The following is a 24,700-nucleotide window of genomic DNA, read 5'->3' on the forward strand; positions in this document are numbered from 1 at the left end:
GGACAAGACGACAATAACAAATATTAGCGCACCTGATGTAAAACATACACATTTAATGAAAGCTTAGTTTTTAACTGAACACTCCTTCACCACTACTTTTACTTTCCTCCTTGGCCTTATGGGATGAAAGCAGGTCATACCTGGTGGGCACAGGCACTTCAGTCAGCGCCCCCAACATGACTGCCTGCTGCAGCCTCACAAAGGCCACAAAAGGACTGTCCAGGAAGTCCACTTCTCCAACGAGAACATTGGAAGCTTCAGCATCTCTGGGCAGCTTCTTCATAAACTTGTTCTTCAGCTGGAAGCATGCAGGATGGTATATTAATGAAGCTCGATAAGAGAGAAGAAACGGATAAACAAAGTGCACAAATCAAGCCCTAACACATGACCTCATTAAACATATTACCCGGCTGGCATTTTGTGCCGAGATGTGATGAATCCAACAGCCGCAACTGTCCAACTAATGGAAACTACAAAGATTGGTGGTTGTACGTAAGATGGTTCATTCTAGGGTTCAGCAAAGGCCCACTGTGACTTCTGCATTCTTTTGCTCTAAACTCAGAGGAACCAGTGGCAACCAGTATAAAGAACTGTTAAATTCATTTTATTTATATGGGCTTTTGTTGTTCCTACCAGTGATAAAATGAAGGCCAACTTCAAAGCAGTGGCATCTGCCAGCTCAGTCTCTGAGGTCATGCCAAATGTGAAATTTACAAGCCAGAGATAATTAGCACACCCTGCTCACATAGCCATAAATTGTTAAGCAACTGTAACTGGTGCCTCCAAGGTCATTATTGACCTCTCTATTATTATTTTAATAGATAAACGTGTTATTTCACAATTACTCAAGCTTATTGCGTATATAAAGAACTTTTATTTGTTTATTACTTCCAAAAATGTAAACACTCATTATTCTTTAACAGCAAGACTAGCGCACATGGCAGAAATCCATTGACATGTTAATTTGGAAGCTCATAAATCAGATTTGACAGCTCTGCTGATAAACTGAAGATGAGGTTCCAGTGTCAGTCATTCATAAACCAGTTCCCCAGTATACTGCCAATACATAAACAAAAATATGGTCTCCTGAAAGTCTTATTTAACAGGCAGAGTAAGCAGTTTAGTTAACAATTGACAGAACAACACTTCTAGCAAGCACAATGGAAAACATTTAACCTGGAGCACCTGAGCACATGACAAGACAGACCTCTCACTCATCAGAAGCAGCATATGAACTACTTCATGGTACTTTTGAGTGATTTTAACGGCTCCATCCTGTGTAACACTAAATAAAGATAGTCCTTCACGTTTGGAACATGCGGGTGAGTGAGTAAAATAAGACATTTTGGGTGAACAATACCATTAACACAGAGTTTGCTGGTTAGAGAAAGAAGACTGAGACGAAAGAGGCAGCCCAATATGATTATCCCTGCTTCGTCGGAATAACCCTTGTAGAAACTCAATTCAACTCATGCTTAATCATCTGGGAATTTAGAAAGCAAAGCCACCATGGAGTAATAAAAATGATCTTAACCATGAATGAAACAAAAACAAGTGAGGAAGCGATGGCCATAGATGGAGATGAGTGACGTCACTGATGTTAACTGGAGGCCAGATTGTAGACAGCATTACTAGACGAGCGTAAAGGGATGATTAAGGTATTAGAAGGACACACCTTAAACAACCCATAGTGTTTTTCTCAGACTTATATGAATGTTTACTTCTGAGCTTCATTCAGTGTAATATGTAGGAGTCAAAGAAGGGTCGGCAGATGGTCACTTCAGCAGCACATTATGCTGAATACAACACTATACAAAGTGGTAACGAAGTCTTGTGCAATTTTAAATTGTATGTATCACGATTTTATTAAAGGTAACTTCTGACCTTTCAATACATCACACACCCTAATCAATTTCCATTTAAAAAAAAAACTATACCAAAATGTATTTAAATAAAGCAATAACCCCTGCGAAGCCAAAGCTAAGGGGCGTTGTTAGGCACGACGCAGAGCGGAGCTAGCACAGTACTTCTGCAGAATGCACATTTCTTAATATTAACATTAAAATGTGCTTTTATAAAATGGTTACTTCATAAAAAATTATTTTAATATTTATTTTATTCATGAAATACAAGCAACAAAAAAGTATAACGTTATAAGACATTTATTCCTCCACTAAGCAATGTAGTTCCACAGAGGTTGCCAAGCAACACATGCAGCAACAAAGAATCACAAAGGGCAGTTGCGCAGTAATACTGTAATGTAATTACAATGTAATGCGGTCAAAGGTGTATGTTTATTGAGTAATTTATAACGGCTGCAAACACGGGTCAACCAATCAGAATCAAGGACTGGAACTATCTGTTTTATAAATATATTTATTTCATACTAAGTATACTACAAATGCTTTAACATATTTACTGACATAATGCTTGAGGGTTACTTTATTTGGAGTACTTCTGTATTGCACAATGCACATTTCTTAATATTAAGCCTAAAATATTTTTTTAATATCACTCTTAGTAAGGATAGAATGATCTCTGTATAAGGTCAGTCTTTAAATTCAAGATATTTAAACAGTACCTAAAGTATACTTGCAATAGTTCCACTTTAGCACAATCAAATATACTTGAATATATGTTTAGTTGAACTTCAGCACTATTTCCGGATAACTAAACTGCATTAAGTACAAAATCAGTTGTTCAAATTTAGCAGATTTTAAGTATTTTAGTTTAGTATACCAAAAGTACAATTGTAGGGTATTTATATTAAGTACTGAATATGTAAAGGTATTTGTAGTATACATGGAAAATAAATGTATTTAAAATATATTTTGGTATATTTATTTTTCACTAGGGTACCGAAGCTGTCCAGCTCTCTGGAAGGTAGTATGCGGAGTGGAAAGGCTTAGCATCATCTCTGATACTGGATTACTTCCCCAGCTAGAGCAAGCAATGCTTTATTACATCAGTCTGTCAACACCGTCTGACAGCCTGCATTTTATGTAGTCAAGCCATGGAACTGATGACTTCCTGTTGAAGCTAACGTAAATGGATGGCTGCAACCAAAATCTCGGCAAATATGTTTAAATGAAAGCTTTACAATTTAAAAAGTGTTGCTATTTTTTCTTTTGCAAGGCGTGAAAGACTAATAAATTCATGGTCCTTCCTTAGGGGGGCGCTCTCTCTGAGGAGAAAAGTCAAGGTACTTTTGTCCTACATTACAGAGAGAAGCAATGGGATATGGATATTAAGTTAGCTCAATTTAGAACAGCAAAATGATACATTCTACAAAGGGAAAAATAATTCATCACTCTAAACCACCATACCAAATCACTCAAAAATACTTAATTTTCTTCATTTCCAGATTCTGTGAATGTCTAATCTCAGAAAGCAGGAATGACGTCATCAAAAAAACAAAAAGAAGCTAAAGTGTGACAAGCCACAAGGCTTTGACAGTGCACGACACAAAGGCGAGCCACCCCTCAATCTGTGCTTACAATCGCAATCTGTCCATGTCTCTGGCCCCCCTCACGCAAGCAGCCTCTCAATCCCCTACTCTGTCACAAGGAGCAAGGGCCATCTCCTAAGAGTCTGTCAACAGCGGAGGCCTTCCAGTAATCACATTTGCACTAGTATTTTCTGCCCGAAGCACAGAAACACTTGTCAAAAATTTGTCAGCTATTTCACATAATGCTGCGTTCAGCAAGAAGGGATGGATTCCCAAGTAAAAAAGGAAAGATTCTACAATTCCTCTAAGGTGAACTTCTATGAAGTGAGTTAATTTGTACGGTTTGTCACAGATTGACACCACCCTTATGACCTCTTGGTGCTCCCTCAGTGAGAGACCAACTTCCCATTAGCAATGCAAGTCTGTAATTCCCACCAGCTATGTCCTTGCGTTACAAAGTCCACTGCTTTTGGTCTGCTGTGCATGTAACCGCAATGCCCTATTTTATCATTAGGAAAACAATAATAATAATTTAAAAAAAGACTGTTTATGTGCAAAGGTTTCTGGCAAACCAAATTACAGTCAATTACAGATACCATACATTCTCTCTTTATTTTTATATTTGAGTAGATCAAATATTTATTTATGCTGTTTAATGTTTAAAAGAAGACTCTTATGCTCAAGGCTGCATTAATTTGATCAAAAAAGTCAAAAACGTAATATTGTTTGTTAGTTAACATTAGTTAACTTTAGTTATTACCCAGCTCTGTGGAATACTTGATTCTGATTAGTCAATTGGATATCCAGCTGTATGTTATTCCCCAAAAACAACCGCTGAAAACAGATAACACAGCCTCATCCAGGTTACTGAAGTCAGCAGCGCTATACGCTAGCTTGGAACGTTTTATTCAATATTTTGTGTACAGTTATTTAATTATGCCATCCAGTATTGTGGACATTTGTTTCATACAAACACAGCTGCTGCCATTTTGCGTCTATTTAGCCGGTTGTTATTTTAGAATAAACCCCTTTCAGGCGTCAGGGTCCTGATCACCCTATCTGTGTTTATTCTGAGATAACAACTGGCTGGATGTATATTATCCCGTACTTTATAAATACTGTAACAAATGTATTGCTCATTGTTAGTTCATGTTAGTTAATACAAACTAATGTTAAATAAGACCTAATTGTAAAGTGTGACCTACGTTTCTTAATATGACCAATGTTAAAAACTGTTACGTGGCTTCATATTTTTGTGGAAACCTTGATACTTTTTTTTTTTTTTTTTTTCAGGATCCTTTGCTGAATATGAAGTTTAAAAGAGCAGCATTTATTTAAAGGGATAGTTCACAACAAAATGAAAATAAGTCCATGATTTACTCACCCTGAAGCCATCCTAGGTGTATATGACATTCTTCTTTTAGCCGAATACAATCGGAGTTATATAAAAAAAAATGTCTGGCTCTTCCAAGCCTTATAATGGGAGTCAATATATTTTTTGGGAAGTCCATCAAAGCACATCCATCTGTGATTAAACTGCTCGACGCGGCTCTGCGGAGGTTAATAAAAGCCTTCTGAAATTAAACGATGTATTCGTGTAAGAAAAATATCCATATTTAAAACTTTATCGACTAAAATAACTAGCTTCGGGCAGACGGCCGTACGCAAGTCGACCTACGCCAAAAGAGTAACCCTTGCCGATGTATGACATAGGAGTAGCGTAAGCTTTGACGCCTCTCGCTGTTCAAACAAACAGGGCTGGGCAAGCGCGTTCGTCATTACGTTGTGCATCAAGTTCAAGGGTTACTATTTTGGCGCAAGTCGACTTGCGTATTATTTTAGACAATAGAGTTTTAAATATGGATATTTTTCTTACACAAACGCATCGCTTCAATTCAGAAGGCCTTTATTAACCTAACGGAGCAGTTTTGAGCAATTTTATCACGGATGGATAGGATTTGATGGACTACCCATTGACTCCCATTATAAGGCTTGGAAGAGCCAGGACATTTCTTTATATAACTCCGATTGTATTCAGCTGAAATAAGAATGTCATATACACCTAGGATGGCTTCAGGGTGAGTAAATCATGGGCTAATCTTGTTAATCTTAGCACTTTGAGATTTGGTGTCAAATGTAAAGTGCTTTACAAATAAAATTTATTATTATTATTAATCTTCATTTTTGGGTGAACTATCCCTTTAAGGCATTTGGTATATAAATTGGACTCACCTGGTCTTTCTCTGGCTTGTCTGAGATATCGTTCAAGCTGCTTGATGTCAAGTTGCGATGTGTAGTGGTTGGGCTACCTGAGAAAGACAATGGTTCAAATGAAAAGAAATAATAATTAAAAGGGCACCGTTCCATTATATTAAAAACAAACTTTAAAAGAGGTCAACAGAGAAACCCAAATGCAGAATAAGCAAGAGCATTTTGCATGTCAGAATAAACTAATGGGGAACTAATGGGACTGACAACACTTTACAGTATATGAATATTTTATAGGCTCTGAATTCCTTCCATAGAATAAAATAAATTAGGAAAGGTGATGTGCCAGGAGAGAAAGGAATCTACTGAAAGGTTAAGTATTAACCTTTCAGAGCCCAAGTTATTGTCATCATGCTGTGAAAAGCATGTGCAGGAGAACAGGACAAGCACAGTGAAGCAAAGTATTTTAAAATGTCACTGAAAACCTGTCAGCACTATTACTGACCAGGATTCGTGTGCTATAATGAATAAGATGTCAGTTTGATGCAGCCAAAAGAAGAAGAAAAAAGTAGCCAAAAAATGAAATAAGGGATACTTCCAAAGAAAAAAAATAGTAACTTGAAAAAAAAAGAAAAAAAGAAGAGATTTCACATCCACCTTCATAAATCCTACATTATCTGATCAGAGCTGTTAAATAATAAGGTTATAGTCATGATGATATGATGATCTCCAGTGGAAAGTTCCACATAAATGAGTCCAATGTGATTATTAAAAGACTTTGGCATTGAAATCGATTAAGGGTGAAGATCATCATAATGGGAAATTCTAGATATGGCAATCCATTACATAACAATGATCACAGGACTGACTAGTTACACAGATAGCCACAAAGACAAATAAAAATATAGCTGCAAGCAGCGATTACGGGCCCAAGCCGGTGGCACCGCCACCCTGGTGCCTTTAGTTACACTAAAGGCACCGGGCTGGCGCTGCCACCGGCTTGGGCCCTCCATCGCTGCTTGCAGCTATATTTATTTATATATATATATATATATATAAAAAGCCGCCACCCCGTTGCCTTTCGGGTTCCTGTGCACGACGGGCAATAACGTAACCCCGCTTTGACTGTCGAGAAGAAGTCTGCTTTAGAGCTTGTATCAGTGTGAGTCTTTCTGCTCCCCTCCAAACACACACAGAAAAGGGGGGGCTGTCTGTGTGTGTGCCCTCCCTCCCTCCCTCCCCACACACACACACACACACACACACACACACACACACACACGCACACACGCACACACGCACACACGCACACACACACACACGCACACACACACACACGCACACACACACACACGCACACACACACACACACACACACACACACACACACACACACACACACACACACACAGAGAGAATGGCAGGGGGAACTCTGTCAGAGAGAGACAAATCCACATTCAAACCAAAATATCTGACTTCCTGTTGGTCGGAGCTAATGACTGTAAATGAGAAAGTTGTCCGGATCGATAAGCACAATATACAGACCGAGTTTTTTGACTGTAGGTAAAAATAACCCCCCCACTTTAGTCAAAAGTATCTTGAAAGTAACACACTTCCTGCTGCCAGTTGGTGGCGCTATAACTTTGACTCACAATAGTCACATCCATGTGATCGGCCTCTTACAACAAACACGCTACTGAAGTTTCATCAAGATCAATAAATGTATGAAGACGTTATAACTAGGGCTGTAATCTCCCAGTCGATTAGTCGATTGTTGGTCGATACGTTCTGGCTCGACCAAAATTCTGATTGGTCGATTTTTTGCCGCGTTCGTTTCGTCAGTTTTGCCGCGTTCGTTTCATCAGTTTTGCCGCGTTCGTTTCATCAGTTTTGCCGAGTTCGTTTCATCAGTTTTGCCGCGTTCGTTTCATCAGGAGGAAAGCACAAATTGCTAATGGGGGTGTTTTCAGAGCACCCCTGTTTCACAGGTAACAGTCTGTCTTCAGAACACCCCCCTTGTTTTCACTTCTTTTGGATTATCCCAACCCACCGGAGAAGAGAGACACATTGAAGAAAGTAGGCTACTAGAAGGTTTGCTGAATATTATTTATTTAATTGTGAGAGCGTTTAATTCATAGTCAGTCCTCTTCTACCATGTCAACAAAGACATCGGCAGTGTGGCAGCATTTTTTTTTTTTTTTTTATAGAAAACGGGAAAAAAATATTGTAGCCTAATGTGTGTGCCACTGTTTGTATTAGTTTTGAGCCTATGCTTTATTTTCAGTTATGCACTTTATTTCGTTTTTGCTCTTGATCTGGTTTAATAAATATAATTTTTTTATTAAAATGGACGTGCCTTTTGTGTTTAAGAGTAAAGCTTTAAGTTAATAGTCTATTCGTGTCTCAGCCGCGAAGCTGCGCTCCTGTGTTCAGACTCACTCTGTACGAGCTGTCAGTTTTTATAATACATATGATAAAAAACAATTGTCTAAATTATGTTGCATATTCCTCAAAAGTTCTTGTGATGATATCACTAGTTGACAACAGGAATATTTTCGGAAATCATAGGCTATGATATTGCGCAGGTGCACGTGATGCAACGCTGTCAGAGCCGACAGACTCGTGTGTCAGACTCATTTCAGTGCAAAATAATTTTATTTTAAACTATTTAATATACTGCAAATAGCCTACTATTTGTTTGTTTATTTATAATTCATTTAGGCGGACAACAAGGCTACCAAGTACTGCGCACAGTGCGCAGCTAATTAATTTAAAGTTTTTTTTCCTAACGTCATTTTTAGTCGATTTTTAGTCGAAAATTTCAGGACTTCAGTCGACCAAGATTTCCTTTGGTTGATTACAGCCCTAGTTATAACACATCGTGTTTCTCTTTTCTCGCCATAACTTTGTTTCCTCGCCACGGCCAAACCGTTCGAGATATCAAAAATCCGTCCGCAATTTAGCGTCCTCAATGTCTTTACTTCATGCTGACCGAGTTTGGTAGCGATAGGATAATTTTTCTTGGAGGAGTATATCAAATTCCAGGGGCATGCATTTTCATACAGCCCATAATAGCCGACTTCCTGTTGGACTGGCGTAAAACTTAGAGCACGAAAGTTGTTCGGCCCGATGATATCTAAATGTGTACCGAGTTTCATATTATTACATGCAAGCGTGTTTGATATATGGACAAGTGTTCGAATCCCATTCCAGGGGGCGCTGTCGAGCCCCCATGCCACGCCCAGGTACCAGCTTCAACCCGGCCCTGATGGCCGCGGGTTCTGACCTGTGTGCAAAGTTTCAAGAGTTTTTGAGCACGTTAAGGGCCCCATAAGTGCCCGAGAAGTCGCACACAGCAGAGAAAGGGTTAACATAAAGCCCCCCTCCTCTCTCACACACACAGACACAGAGAGACTGGCAAAATTCTCAGATATTCTCCTATTCAAACCAAAATATCTGACTTCCTGTTGGTCGGGGCTAATGAGTGTAAATTAGAAAGTTGTTCGGCTCGAGGAGAACAATATCCATACTGATTTTTGTTACTGTAGGTAAAACTAATACCCCATTTTTGACTAAAGGTGGCGCTACTGAGCCCCTTACCACGCCCGTTTCTGAAACTTCACACATGTCTATTACACAATAAATGTCAAATGCATGTTGAGTTTCATGCAATTTGAAGCATGTTAAGAGCCTCAAATGCATCCAAAAAGAATATAAAAGTTTAAAGCGTTGCCATGGCGACAGTATTAAAGATATCAATAATCCTTTCACAGGTCTACATCTGCTGTGTGTTTACATTATACAGATGAAGTTTGAAGCAAATCGGGTAAAAATAAGAGGGTGATTTTAAAGCATTTTGAAAGTGACACACTTCCTGCTGCCAGTTGGTGGCGCTATAACTTTGACTCACAATAGTCACATCCATGTGATCGGCTTCTTACAGCGAACACACTGCTGAAGTTTCATCAAGATCAGTTAATGTATGAGGATGTTATAACACACTTCCTGTTTCCAATATTCGCCATAAATTCGTTTCCTCGCCACGGCCAAACCGTTCGAGATATCAAAAATCCCCTGGCAATTTTTCATCCTCCATGTCTTGACTTCATGCACACCGAGTTTCGTGGTGATTGGTTGAATTTTCTAGGAGGAGTATTTTAAATTCCATTGCATGTGTTTTTTAAACTACGCCAAATAGCCGACTTCCTGTTGGGCTGGGGTAAAAAGTCAGAGCATGAAGGATATATGAACCGATGAGATCTATAAGTGTACCGAGTTTCATATTATTACACGCAAGCGTGTTTGATTTATGGACCAAGTTTTCGGACCGCGTTCCAAGGGGCGCTGTCGAGCCCCCCTGCCACGCCCGGGTACCAGCTTCAGTCCGGCTCTAATGGCCGCGGGTTCTGACATTTGTGCAAAGTTTCAAGAGTTTTTGAGCACCTTAAGGCCCCCAAAAGTGCCCAAAAGGTAGTAATATAATAATAAATATAGCTGCAAGCAGCGATTACGGGCCCAAGCCGGTGGCACCGCCACCCTGGGGCCTTTAGTTACACTAAAGGCACCGGGCTGGCGCTGCCACCGGCTTGGGCCCTCCATCGCTGCTTGCAGCTATATTTATTTATATATATATATATATATATATATATATATATATATATAAAAAGCCGCCACCCCGTTGCCTTTCGGGTTCCTGTGCACGACGGGCAATAACGTAACCCCGCTTTGACTGTCGAGAAGAAGTCTGCTTTAGAGCTTGCATCAGTGTGAGTCTTTCTGCTCCCCTCCAAACACACACAGAAAAGGGGGGGGCTGTCTGTGTGTGTGCCCTCCCTCCCTCCCTCCCCCCCCCCCCCCCCACACACACACAGAGAATGGCAGGGGGAACTCTGTCAGAGAGAGACAAAACCACATTCAAACCAAAATATCTGACTTCCTGTTGGTCGGAGCTAATGACTGTAAATTAGAAAGTTGTCTGGATCGATAAGCACAATTTACATACCGAGTTTTGTGACTGTAGGTAAAAATAACCCACCCACTTTAGTCAAAAGTATCTTGAAAGTAACACACTTCCTGCTGCCAGTTGGTGGCGCTATAACTTTGACTCACAATAGTCACATCCATGTGATCGCCCTCTTACAACAAACACACTGCTGAAGTTTCATCAAGATCAATAAATGTATGAAGACGTTGTAACACATTGTGTTTTTCTTTTCTCGCCATAACTTCGTTTCCTCGCCACGGCCAAACCGTTCGAGATATCAAAAATCCGTCCGCAATTTAGCGTCCTCAATGTCTTGACTTCATGCTGACCGAGTTTGGTGGCGATAGGATAATTTTTCTTGGACGAGTATATCAAATTCCAGGGGCATGCATTTTCATACAGCCCATAATAGCCGACTTCCTGTTGGACTGGCGTAAAACTTAGAGCACGAAAGTTGTTCGGCCCGATTAAATCTATATGTGTACAGAGTTTCATATTATTACATGCAAACGTGTTTGATATATGGACCAAGTTTTTCGGACCACGTTCAAGGGGGCGCTGTTGAGCTCCCCTGCCACGCCCGGGTACCAGCTTCAGCCCAGCCCTGATGGCCGCAGGTTCTGACCTGTGTGCAAAGTTTCAAGAGTTTTCGAGCATGTTAAGGGCCCCAAAAGTGCCCGAGAAGTCCCACACAGCAGAGAAAGGGTTAAAATAAAGCCCCCCTCCTCTCTCACACACACAGACACTGAGAGAGACTGGCAAAATTCCCATCAAATCACATTCAAACCAAAATATCTGACTTCCTGTTGGTCGGAGCTAATGACTGTAAATTAGAAAGTTGTCCGGCTCGGGGAGATAAATATAAATACCGATTTTTGTTACTGTAGGTAAAACTAATACCCCATTTTTGACTAAAGGTGGCGCTACTGAGCCCCTCCACCGCGCCCGTTTCTGAAACTTCACACATGCCTAGTACCTAATAAATCTGATATGCATGTTGAGTTTCATGCAATTTGAAGCATGTTAAGAGCCTCAAATGCACCCAAAAAGAATATAAAAGTTTAAAGCGTTGCCATGGCAACAGTATTTAAGATATCAATAATTCTTTCACATGTCTACATCTGCCGTGTGTTTACATTATACACATAAAGTTTGAAGCAAATCGGGTAAAAATAAGAGGGTGAATTCAAAGCATTTTGAAAGTGACACACTTCCTGCTGCCAGTTGGTGGCGCTATAACTTTGACTCACAATAGTCACATCCATGTGATCGGCCTCTTACAGCGAACACACTGCTGAAGTTTCATCAAGATCAGTTAATGTATGAGGATGTTATAACACACTTCCTGTTTCCAATATTCGCCATAAATTCGTTTCCTCGCCACGGCCAAACCGTTCGAGATATCAAAAATCCCCTCGCAATTTATCATCCTCCATGTCTTGACTTCATGCACACCGAGTTTCGTGGTGATTGGTTGAATTTTCTAGGAGGAGTATTTTAAATTCCATTGCATGTGTTTTTTAAACTACGCCAAATAGCCGACTTCCTGTTGGGCTGGGGTAAAAAGTCAGAGCACGAAGGATATATGAACCGATGAGATCTATAAGTGTACCGAGTTTCATATTATTACACGCAAGCGTGTTTGATTTATGGACCAAGTTTTCGGACCGCGTTCCAGGGGGCGCTGCCGAGCCCCCCTGCCACGCCCGGGTACCAGCTTCAGTCCGGCTCTAATGGCCGCGGGTTCTGACATTTGTGCAAAGTTTCAAGAGTTTTTGAGCACGTTAAGAGACCCAAAAGTGCCCGAATAGTCGTAAGAAAAATAATAATAATAATAATAATAATAATAATAATAATAATAATAATAATAATAATAATCCGGAGGAAAACAATAGGGCCTTCGCCTTTTCAAGGCTTGGGCCCTAATAATAGTTAAGAAGAATAATCCTTTGGAAAACAATAGGGCCTTCGCCTTTTCAAGGCTTGGGCCCTAATAAAAAATTGGTAACATGGTAAAAACTTTAGAAGGGTCATTTCATACAATCTTAAAAATTAATGTTCTTTATTGGCATTAACAGTTCCTTTAACATCCATGTAACCTTTCCATTGTACAATAGCTTCTTTATAGTGGTGGTGGTTGAGGAGATTCCCACTTCCATATGTAAAGCGCATAGAAAAGCACTATATAAATGTAACAAATTATTATTATTATAGTGGGAAAAAAAGGTTATTCAGATGTTAATATTCTTTAGACTTAAAGGGGTTCTTTAAAGAACCGTTGACTGAAAGGTTATTTGAGGAACCAAAAATGAATCTTCTATGGCATCGCTGAGAAAACTCACTGTTGAATGAAGAGTTCAATGAACTCTTCAAAAGAACCAAGATATGACCCTTTTAATCTACCATGCTATGCTATTCTATCACATCAATGTTAAGCCCAAAGTATACTCCAGTTTATTACTGTGAAGGTTAGTGTATGAGAATCAGCCAAATGCATAGCCTTTTAAAGTATACTCCATTTAATAGTGTAAGCGAACATAGGCGGTCAAACTCATTCGCACTAGAACGTTTAATCCTTGTCCGGTGTCCTATAAAATGTCTTTGTACCCATTAAAACTAAAGTTGTGGGTTTCTTTAAACCCCCTCACACAAGCAATCGTCAACGCGGCCATCTATTGTTGTTGCCATCTTGAGTAGTTTGTTGTTGTTCCATCTCAGCCATTTCTTTTTCGACTGTGAAACAACGGGTCAGGGTAGAGTTGCACCTTGTGGACAAAATCATTTGTACTAAGCTGATGATGAAACTTTACACCAACTGAACTGTAAGCATACCCTACACATACAAACTTAAGTATACTTTGGACTTAACACACTACGTGGGGTGAGACACATACACACATTGGCAACTGGTAAGTTGGAACTTACTAGGCCATCCCATGCTTGGACTTCCAGGGACTCGCAACACCTCCTCAGAGGTGCGAGTCATTAAGCAAGGCACTGAACTCTCAAGTGGATTACGTGCTTTTAGTGACAAGTGCAGCAGAGCATCCAGAGGATAAAAGATGGTAAGAAGGGTGAAAAGAAAGATTGTTAAGGTGATAGAGGTCATACCAGTGGTTAGGTATAAAGTTTAGCTAATTTTGTAAAAGATTGTGTGAGACTGGAGTAAAATCTCACATTGCTCAGAAAAAGAGAAGAAAGAAAAGAAACATTTGTTAAGAAGGTAGGGAAGTTAAGGGAATATAAAAGTTCTAGTGAATAACATTTGTCACGTTCGAAAAGCTCATTGGTCAATGAATCACAGGATTCATAGTATAAAACCTGTGCATTTGTAGCCTATGACCATCAATCGAATCATGATGTTTGTGTACAATTTTATCAATGCACTATTTGTCTTAAAGGTAGGGTAGGTATGATTTATATAAAAACGTTTTAACAAATTTGATTAAACTTTCTATATATATCAATGCATAATTAAAATGTAAGTACTCTGATAAAAAAAAGAGTATAAAAATCGAGTGACTCTAGACCGTTTAATCTTCATTAAACACAGCTCATTATTTCCATTCGGGACGAATCACAGGATTGGCTTGCGCGACTGTCACTCTCCGTCGCCATGACTACCGCCGCTATTACTGGCTCTGCCCACGTGCGCGCAGTCGCGCACCCGTTTTTAGGTGGGAGTGAATGGAATTAATGAGCTGTGTTTATTGAAGATTAAATACACTAGAGTCACTCGGTTTTTTAAACTCTCTATTTCAGAGTACTTGCATTTTAATTATGCATTGGTATATAAAGACAGTTTAAACAAATTTGAATATAAGTTTTTTTTAGACAATTCTGACCTACCCTACCTTTAACTGAATTAATGTGAATATTACTGCCAAAAACGTGTTGTATCATTTTATCTTTATCATTAGATTAGTTCTCAGATTAGATCATTAGTTCAACAGTTCATAACGGTTTAGATTCTCAACAATGTAACGCAACACAATATTGTGTGCATCAGTGAAAAACATGGAGACAGAGACAGGACAGACTAAACAATATCAAGGACTGACAAGGAACGAGTTACTATTTAAAGACCCCATGAACTCTTTCCATGTCTACTAGCTTTGTCTATATGCATTTGTACCAAAGCCAACATTTACCTTTTGTAATATTGATAACTCATCCTTACCTACACAGTTTTTTGTCTAATTAAACGCTCTCCAGAATGAGAATGCCCCTCCCCCTAATCCGACCTGTACCTGACTAGCAAGTGGCAACTCATGTTAATAGCTATGACATAAACTAAAGCCTGCTGGTTATTACAAAATATACAATCCCTTTAATGCCATACCCAAACCTACTGTTATAACAGAACATATACTACTGTTTAAGAGTTTGGGATTGGTAATATTTTTTTATGTTTATGAAAGTATCTTATGTTTACCAAGACTGCATTTATTTTACCAAAAAATAAATAAAAACAGTAATATTGTGAACTATTACAACAACTTAAAATAATTTAAATATATCAGAATTTTCAGCAGGCATTTCTATACAGTCTTCAGTGTCACGTGATCCTTCAGAAATCACTATCAATGTTGAAAACAGTTGTGCTGATTTGTGATTTTGTCACAAATTTTTTTCAGGATTATTTGATTAAGTTCAAAAGAACAGAATTTACTCAAAATAGAAATCATTTGTATCTTAAATCCCCTTATTGCCACTTTGGATCATATAAATGCATCCCTGCTAAATGAAAGTATTAAATTATTCCAAAATATATATAGGCTATATAAAAAATTTTTTTGAATGGTAGCATATGTCATCACAATTTCAAGTGATTTCATGGAGTCTTTAAAACATGGAGACAACTACTTAAACAAATCAGCAAATTAGTAAAACATTCATTAGAAACACATTTTTAATATTCGAAAACTCTGTGACAGATGCTATCAAATTTGTAAACGGTTGTGATGTAAATCTTCAAAATAAAGTAAACTGAAAAATATTTGGTTTTATGGTTCTTCAGCTGTCTTTGTGAATAACACAATAAAATTCAAAACAAAAAAGGCAAAAATACTTAAAAGTGTGAATAAAAACAATCCACAAAAATTTGTATAAAAAATATAAAAAAGAATAAAACATATATATTAATAGCTTAAAAAGAAAAAGGAGGAATAACTGCACCAAACTGGCACCCATATTACCATTATCCGGGGTGGAAAACAGCCTACTTGCACTGGAGACCGTCTTGCCAATGTCAGCCAAAGAGCGAAGATTGGACTTCTTGGTCTGGTGGCGATGCTTCCTCAGCAAGGTATACATGACCTTATCTTTCAGGTCAGCTTTCAAGAGACCATTCTCAATCTGACTGTCAGTGATCATTTCTGAAAGAAACAGAGTGAATAGCAAACAGAGACAGGTAGACCGTGAGAAAGCAAAATGAAGGTTAGAAGAGTCCTGCCTAATGGTTATTTCACTTCTACAGATTTTGAGGAGCTCATTGCACCGCATCACAACAGAGCAATTTTTTTAAATTTAAATATCAACTTTACATAACTCTGTTCATAAAACTTTTAACTAGAACTTGAAATTGAACTCTCTGAAGGAACTTGAAGTCAGTGTCAGTGAAGCGACACATTGCGTTCTATTCTTAGCCTTTAGAAGTGGACTTCTAATGAGGCAGTGGCTTGTGCATAAGATTGTCTGGTGGTTCCTGTAAGCATCTATTTTTATAAAAGAGGGTCAAAGACACGAGGCCTGGGCCCTCAGGCCCTTTTTGTGAATGGTTTGGCCCTTAATGGCTGATCCTTCAATTCCTTTTTATCTCAAAAGGCGCTCTATGAGGTTGACTGAGCTTAACTCAGCCAAACTTAAGATTTACTGCAAATTGATAATAGGACTTGACACATCATGCTCTGAGTAAGAGATACGGGTATGATATTCAAGAATATGAATTAATAAATCTCACTTGATTGGTGGCAGTGGTTATGATCTCTAACCAGCCATCTTAAATCCAGACAGCTGCAGTAAATGACTTTTTTTTCCCAATCAATCCTCTAAGGAAGCTCTAATGAAAAAATGACCAGATTCACATAATTTGCTAACAGTGCACTAGGGTTGTTTAACGGCAACACAATTTTCAACCTGATCTTCCTCACGCTCTGTCTGAATTCAGTATAAAAGAAATGGCCGCCCTGAATGGATGCAACCACCCGTGCATCTGAACCCAGAGTTACAGCGGAGGTTGAGAGAGGAGTGTATTAAACAGAGCAATGAATGCATCCTGACATGTGAGCGTTTGGAAAGCGAATAAATAGATGGGCTGTGCTGGCCAAGACAGTGAATGCATATCTCACGTGCTATATCTCAGTCCGTACAGTACATTTGGAAAAGCTTTTTTTTCCTCAGAGTCTGATCTGATCTCAAGTGTTATCTTTATGATCTTTCTTTTGCTCTTTGTCCACTGACAGGGTGCCAGTGCTGGTGCCAGAGATCGTGCCTTACAAGAAATCATTCTGCATGCTTTCATTACAGAAAAGGCAGCTCAAAATGTTATCATCATATTAAATTATTTTCTAAAAATGTGTACTTTCAGCCTTATTTCCCTTGTCTGTCTAAAATAAAATGATAGGCTTATACATAAACATCACGTGTGAACCGACTGCAATACATTTTACTTTATTGAATCAAAAGCTGTTTGTGATGAAGAAACTGAAGTGGATTATTTTGGAAGTTATAAAAAGTTAAAGAAAAGATTTGTTTTCAAAACTCGTTATGATGTTATAATGCAGTCAGTTACGTCATCGCTCTGCTCTTAAATCACTGGGTCACTCAATTTGAGTTCACATTGGTTCCATTTCGGTGGAAAAGGGGTATTTGAGTGTCATAGAGACTTTACATTTGTAATCAGAGCATCCACAACAGTCGAAGTTAATTATCCTCTGAGTAAGCATGAAAGTCAAAGCCCAAAATGTCTGCAGAGGAAAAGCTTACCAACGACCCCTGGCAGTGTGGAGGCCTCTAGGTCCAGCATGATGGTGCCCTTCTCTATACACGTCCTAAGTTCAAAGAGACTATGAAGGGACAGAGTGGCCACATGTGGTTTACTCCATCGCTCCCCACCTTTTTCCACTTTCTCTTCAAACTTGATCCACCTAAGTAAAAGACACAAAAGAGACTTGAAGGTAATAAAGCTCAAATCAAGTCTCATGTGAACAGTTCTGTATAAAAAAAAAAGAGCAATGCGGAAGTAAACTGATCATTGATTAAAAATATATTTGGTGCCCAACAAGTAACATTTATTATTATTATCACAGTTGAAAACGGTTGTGCTTGTTAATATTACGATAATCAGATACAGAAAATGAAGATACAGAGAAACATTTCAGGATTATTTGATGAATAGAAAGTTTAAAACAAAAGCATTCAATTTAAATGTATCCTTGCTGAATAATAGTATTAATAAAAAACTGAACCCAAACTATATACATATTCTTAAATCTACTGTATCAGAGACAAAATCCAGTCTAAAAACTAGAGTCTAAAACAGCCCTCATATTGAACTCTAATCTTTCCTCCTGTAAAACTTTGTTTATTCAAATTGACGACCCTGGTTGAAAGGATTAAATATGCAATCTCTAATCCTAAAATACACAAACAGGCTGTAATCTCATCTCTAAAACAATCTCTCAAATAAAGTCTTGATTGAAAATGAAAAGATCAGCAGTAATAATTCCTGTACTCATTCGTAGTGATCTATTAAATGGCCGCTGTGGCATGTGATAATGGCCACTGATTGGGGACCACCTGGAGTGCTACTAAATTTAACATGAAACTGCCCCTCTCATTGAATGATCAAACCCATTCAAGAGCAGCACAGCTCCATAATTGATGTGTGCTTCATGCAAGACTCGTCCTTCATCAGAGACCAAGTTTTCTGCTCAAATGAACTCACGATCACAGGGATTTAAAGCAACAGTGTCTGTGTTAAATGCTTGAGTGTCAGCTGAAAGCATTATGTAATATTTCTAAATTGCTTTACACCATTCCCTAAAAAATAATCAGGTGGGAAACATTCCTTTAGACACTGTCAAGCATTTAAAATGTCTTCAGATACTGGCACCAAGCAGTCATTGGCAAAGAGCCAGTACACTTGAATGTTCTTTTGATGAATTGTATGGAGCCTGTATAACAAGTCTGCAAGAGTAATTAAAGCGCTCTATAAAGCAAACAGAACATAAGAGTGATATTTTTGCCATCTTCTCTAAAAATGCACTTCCATTTAAAAGTTTGGAATCTGAACAATTATGTTTTTGAAAGAAGATGCTTATGTTCACCAAGGCTGCATTTATTTGATCAAAAATACAACAAAAAAAGGTAATATTGTAAAATATTTCTATTTATTCCTGTTATGGGAAAGCTGAATTGTCAGCAGCCATTACAACTTACTTCAGTGTCACACGATCCTTCAGAAATCATTCTAAAATGCTGAATAGATCAAAATAATGAAAAGTATAATTTTGTTTGTTTATAAACTCTTAAAATGACCCCAAACTTATAAATTAACTTATAATTCCTCCAAATTAGTACATTTTAGGAGAACTGTTTTCAAATGTAAAATTAATAACATTTGGGCAAAACATGAGATAAAATAATACTATTAGAAACAAATAAATATTCAGGGAAGCTTAGCTTTTTTTCAACACCTAGTTAATAATACTGGCTCTAATAGCTCTGGGCCCTTTTTGAGTCCCAGCAAAGTCACGAGGCTCTTACCTGGCAGTTTCCTTCCACTCCATCTCCTGGCCATCAACAGACAGTAGCTCGTCCAGCTCTGTGAAGAGCTGAGGAGGCGCTGGACTGTCATCGTCCTCTCCCAGCATGAATCGGATGCGCTCCGCAGCAGGTGAAACTGCAACAGGAAAAATACTGCGGGTCAGAGGCACAGGTACAGTCCTGCATATTTCCAGCTTGCCATCACTTATGCCATTAGGCCAGATATCCAGTTTTTCTCCAGAGGGAGTTGGCTCAGGTGGAGGAGGAATCTTGACCACAGACAGGTCTGAATCTGGGTCCAGATCCTGATTGGACTCAGATTCCATCTTCACCTCCTCTCCAGCCTCACTCTTCTCCACATTATTGTTCTCAGACATGTTCTCCAGGTTATTATCTGATGCATCCATCCTAAAAAACCCTCTTTAAAAACACTTTTGTTCGCCAGAACACGATCAAAGCTGGTGAGTGGGAGGGAGGTCAAAGACACGAGACCCCACGCAGACAAGCAGCACTCAGACCGTCATTAGAGATCCTCCGTGTTGACTGCTATCCTGTACACCCCACTCCAACACAGTGACACCTAGGTAGTTAAAAGGGGGTCCCACTTGTCACCCCAGAGCAACAGCCCGCCCATCGGCTGCTCCGGCTGTACCCCCTCGCCATTGGCCCTCCGACTTTGGCACCTTGCCCTGAGCCCCTCATTAACAATTAGGAAATGTTTCACAAACTGTCCATTCTTCACAAGAGGGCCTCGCTTTCCTTCTCTCTTGTTTTCTAATTTGAATATTTATTAGTTCTTGTGGAAAAGAGTAAACAGTCCCCAGGGAAAAAGAATATATACCAACACATATTTAAAATAAGTTTTTGTTCATACTAAGTATACTATAAACGCATTGACATATTTACTGACCGACTTACTGATATAAATATTATACTTAAAATTTAATTGGAGTACTTTTGTATTGCACAATGCACTACTAAATATTAAAAATAAAATGTGTTTAAATGTCACTCTTAATAAGGATAGAATGATCTCTGTATAAGATCTTTAAATGCAAGATATTTAAAGTGTACCTAAAGTATACTGGCAATAGTTCCACTTTAGCACAATCAAATAAGTATATCTTTAGTTGGACCTCAGCACTATTTCCGGATAACTAAAGGGTCAGTTCACTCAAAAATAAAATTTCTGTCATTAATTACGGGTTTGGAACAAATTGACTTTGAGTAAGACATTCGCAAGACCGACGTTCATCTTCGGAACACAAATTAAGATATTTTTGATGTACTGTAATCTGAGAGGTTTCTGAACTCGTCATAGCCATAGCAATGCTATTGCAACTTTCAAGGCCCAGAAAGGTAGTAAAGACATTGTTAAAATAGTCCATGTGACTTCAGTGGTTCAACCTTAGTGTTAAGAAGTGACGAGAATACTTTTTGTGCCAAACTTTTTGTTTCAAAAACAAACAAAAATAGCGGATTTATTCAACAATTTCTTCTCTTAAATGTCATGTAAACACAGTGCAACCCTTCTGGGTTGTACGTCAGAACGCCGGCTCAGTATTGGCCAGCTCCTGTGTCAGCAGCACACGTATGCGTCGTGGTGCTCACGTGAACAGCGCAAGCCAATAATGAGCCGGTGTTCTAACGTAGAAACTAGCGCTGTACTGCGCTTTTTGCGCACACAAAGTATTCTCGTCGCTTCATAACATTAAGGTTGAACCACTGAAGTCACATTGGCTATTTTAACGATGTCTTTACTACATTTCTGGGCCTTGAAAGTCGCAATAATGTTGCTGCCGGTTCAGAAAGCTCTCGGATTACATAAAAAAATATCTTCATTTGTGTTCCGAAGATGAATGAAGGTCTTACGTGTTTGGAACAACTTGAGGTTGAGTAATTAATTACAGAAATGTCAATTTTGGGTGATCTGGTGCCTCATTTATAAATGTTGTGTACACACAAAACAGCATAAGTTGTGATTTATAAAAACAAACTTGATGGGAAAATGTGCGCACTTGCACGCAAACTCTGACCCATGCGTACTGTACGAACGTTTTGGAGATGGAACAGTTTGGCGACACCGATGGTGAGCTGGAGTTAAATGTCTTTTTGGTCACTTTTAGACAGAAAATCTAAAGAAAATGAGAAATATGCAGAAAGATAATACAAATATAATTTCACCACACCAAGCCTATCACTTGAAGCAAATATCCATATGTCCGCGCCAGCGAGCGCGTTGGGGTATTTAGTGAAACTGACACAACTAACGGCAGATGAAGTAAAACAGTAAATCTTCATTATGAGTCCCAATCATAACAGTGCATGTTCACAATAACAGTTTAAATAAAAATTATTTAAACAATGTTTTACTTCTGATATAAACATTTAGATTAATCTCATTAATGGAGTTAAACACTTAAACTACATGAAATTTACTGAAAAGTAAAAAAAGAAAGAAAAATTTTCAATAAATAGCCTATAAATATTTGTTGTGGATGCAATGCTTTTGAACAATTTTCCTTTGGCATGCTGTGTTTTAATGTTTTAGCTACAGAGATAATTGCTTATCATGATAATAGCAGATTGTGCAAATATAATGCACAACAAGGTCTGTTTCCATTAAAAATATAAATCAATTAAAAATACTATTTGGTCAGTGGAAAAGATTGAGAAAAACTTTCTCTGTAATGTATTTTACACTATTTGATTTATTTATTGAAAAACAAGGCAAGGATAGGCTACTAAATGGTTTTTATTACAGTTGTTCTCAATTTCTAAAACACTAAACCCTATTGTCAATTTCTAAAACACTAAACCCTATTGTCTGAACCAAATGCTCAGTTGCCTGAACCCACTGATTGAATCAGTCACTCTTTTGGCAAAACCATAAGCACTTTTCACCTGTTTAGACACAACTTGCCAACACATTTTCATTGTGATGCACCCGTGCTGCATAATGGTGAGCACAGGTGACAAAAGTCAAACACAATTAAAGCACAGTTGTCACCACTTGAACACAACAACTCAAAATTGATCACACTTGTGGCTAAAGATGTGAGGGAACATATACAGTAAGCCAGTTCAGAGACCACTGGTTTGTGAGGCCCTATAATGGATAGAAATCTGAGAGGAAGAGTTTGTGTGAGAGGAGGTCGAGGTGGTCAGCGAAGACAAAGAACAGTAATATCTGATGAAATCAGAGCTACTGTGATTGACCATGTTCTTGTCCATGGTATGAACTTGAGGGAGGCTGGACAAAGGGTACAACCAAACATCAGTAGATTCACTGTGTCCACCATAATCCGAAGATTTAGAGAAGAGAACAGGTAGTTACCTTTTTTTGACATTATAGTACAGTATGTAAATGTTGACAGCAATTACTGTATGACATACTATATACTGTACCACAGACAGTATACTGTAAGTAAATATGTTTCAGTACATCACTGTACCAATGTACTGTAGTATTGTAATGGAGGGTTGGTCTAACTGTTTGTAGGCCTAGTATTCCATGTATATTTTTTGTAACTCCATGTTCTCTTTTTGTAGAATTGAAAGACTGAACCAAGGTTTTATCAATCTTTGCCTTCCACCGTACTCCCCTTTCCTAAACCCCAGTGAGGAATTCTTCTCCTCATGGCGGTGGAAGGTATATGAACGCCAACCTTACACCAGGGTAAATCAAAACATTTTGGCCAGACAAAATGTGGCTGAATAATGCACTTATTTGTATATTTGTGTACTTTATTTTTACATGGGCTTACTGTACACAAGTGGCAAACGCATTTCTGTTCGTTTTTACAAGTGCTACGTGTAAATGCAATTTTTTTTTTTGTTTGGCAACATGCATTTAGCCTACAGTGAACAATAAACATTTATTTCTCCAGCTTCATGTCCTGAGCATTGTGTTTTCTATTTTTCTACGTAGTGTTTAGTGACTGTTCCGTAGTGTTTTTCATTTTGATTGACTCGGGGCACGATTTGACAACATAGTTCAGTTTTGAGCACAGATTGAACTGTTTTGAGGTGAAAGTTTGGTTTTGCAAGAAGAGTCAGGTTTTGTGAATGTAGCTTGAAAATTGGGTTTTGTGTTCACAGTTTAGAGAAAAGGAGATCAGCTTTCAAGAAATGTGTCTTAGCAATCGAGAAAAACTGTAATGTAATTTGACAGCACATCCGTATTTCATATTTTCCTAATGTCTTGTACCGTTAAACATGTTATCACAATCTTCCGCTGAGTGGGATTTATAAAGTGAATTCTGCGCAGGTTCTGGCGTACGCACGGTTTTATAAGTCTGAATATTTTTTTGCGCACGCCATGTTTGGCTTTCGGGCACACACACACTTTTAGTAAGGATTCTACGCACAGTTTTATAAATGAGGCCCCTGACCCTTTAAGTACAAAATTAGTTGTTCCAATTTAGCAGGTTTTAAGTATATCAGTTTAGTATACCAACAGTACAATTGCAGGGTATTTATTTTAAGTGTATAAATATGTAAATTTATTTGTAGTATACTTAGCATAAAATAAAGTTTTTTTATTTTTTTTAAAACATTTTGGTATATTTTTCACTAGGGGTAATGTTCAATCTAAATAAAGCTCATTTTTCTAAATTGAGTTCATCATTAAAGGTTCATCATTAAAACTGGCAAAATCTGGAATTAAAATTCACTGTAAAAGTGAAAATGTTTGTTTTCTGACCTAACATTTCAAATGTATTTTAATTGGTGTAGCCCAATTTATTAATGTTGATTCATCCTTGATAATACACACTACTACTACAATTTTTTTTACGAAAAACATTTAGTTATTTTAAAACATTTATTTATAGATTTATTTATACAAATGCACAGATGTTACCCCATGAAGTGCATCTTAAAATCCTCGCTATAGGCTAACAAACACTAAAGATAAGTGAATAAACCAAGCGGCAACCTTCCGGTCTCTCTCTTGAATCCAACACGGAAGTGACTTAAACTGCAATTCATTGACCGGCCGCTAGAGACAGGCTCCAAAAGAGAGTCAATCCCATGTTAATATGCCCAACTTTACACCAGATTTATTTTTTACAGCCTGGTACAAAAAGTGGTTTTGGTCTATATGGCTAATTTTCCCCATCATGACAACTGTGAGGGGGGTGATTTTTTTTTTATAACTTATCTGTTTAAATTATATTAAGCCTTAAAGTTCAGCATAATTAAGGGCGTGACGGGTGGACTGCCGCTGCTTTCACTACTAGCCGTTTGTCTGCTGTCTGTTAGCCGTTACGTCATCTCAGCTAATCCCG

The 24,700-nt window shown here is 38.3% G+C and overlaps 1 protein-coding gene across 10 annotated transcripts in view; it reads right to left on the reverse strand.

Moving 5' to 3' along the window:
- slc4a4a (solute carrier family 4 member 4a) overlaps positions 1-24,700 on the reverse strand; it is a 74,043-nt gene that overhangs the window by 24,212 nt on the left and 25,131 nt on the right. For 4 of the 10 annotated variants that reach the window (XM_079608709.1, XM_079608715.1, XM_079608717.1 and 1 more), the window contains 5 exons: positions 19,410-19,545; positions 17,628-17,788; positions 15,866-16,018; positions 5,681-5,757; positions 141-298 (listed from right to left, as the gene is read on the reverse strand). In XM_079608709.1, the coding sequence (XP_079464835.1) occupies positions 141-298; positions 5,681-5,757; positions 15,866-16,018; positions 17,628-17,788; positions 19,410-19,545 (685 nt within the window). Of the gene's footprint in view, positions 1-140; positions 299-5,680; positions 5,758-13,565; positions 13,662-15,838; positions 16,019-17,627; positions 17,789-19,409; positions 19,546-24,700 lie in introns of all 10 variants that reach the window. The other 6 variants (XM_079608710.1, XM_079608711.1, XM_079608708.1 and 3 more) reach the window with 2 other exon arrangements.

This window comes from Phoxinus phoxinus, assembly GCF_949152265.1.
Source record: "Phoxinus phoxinus genome assembly, chromosome: 3".
NCBI lineage: Eukaryota > Metazoa > Chordata > Actinopteri > Cypriniformes > Leuciscidae > Phoxinus > Phoxinus phoxinus.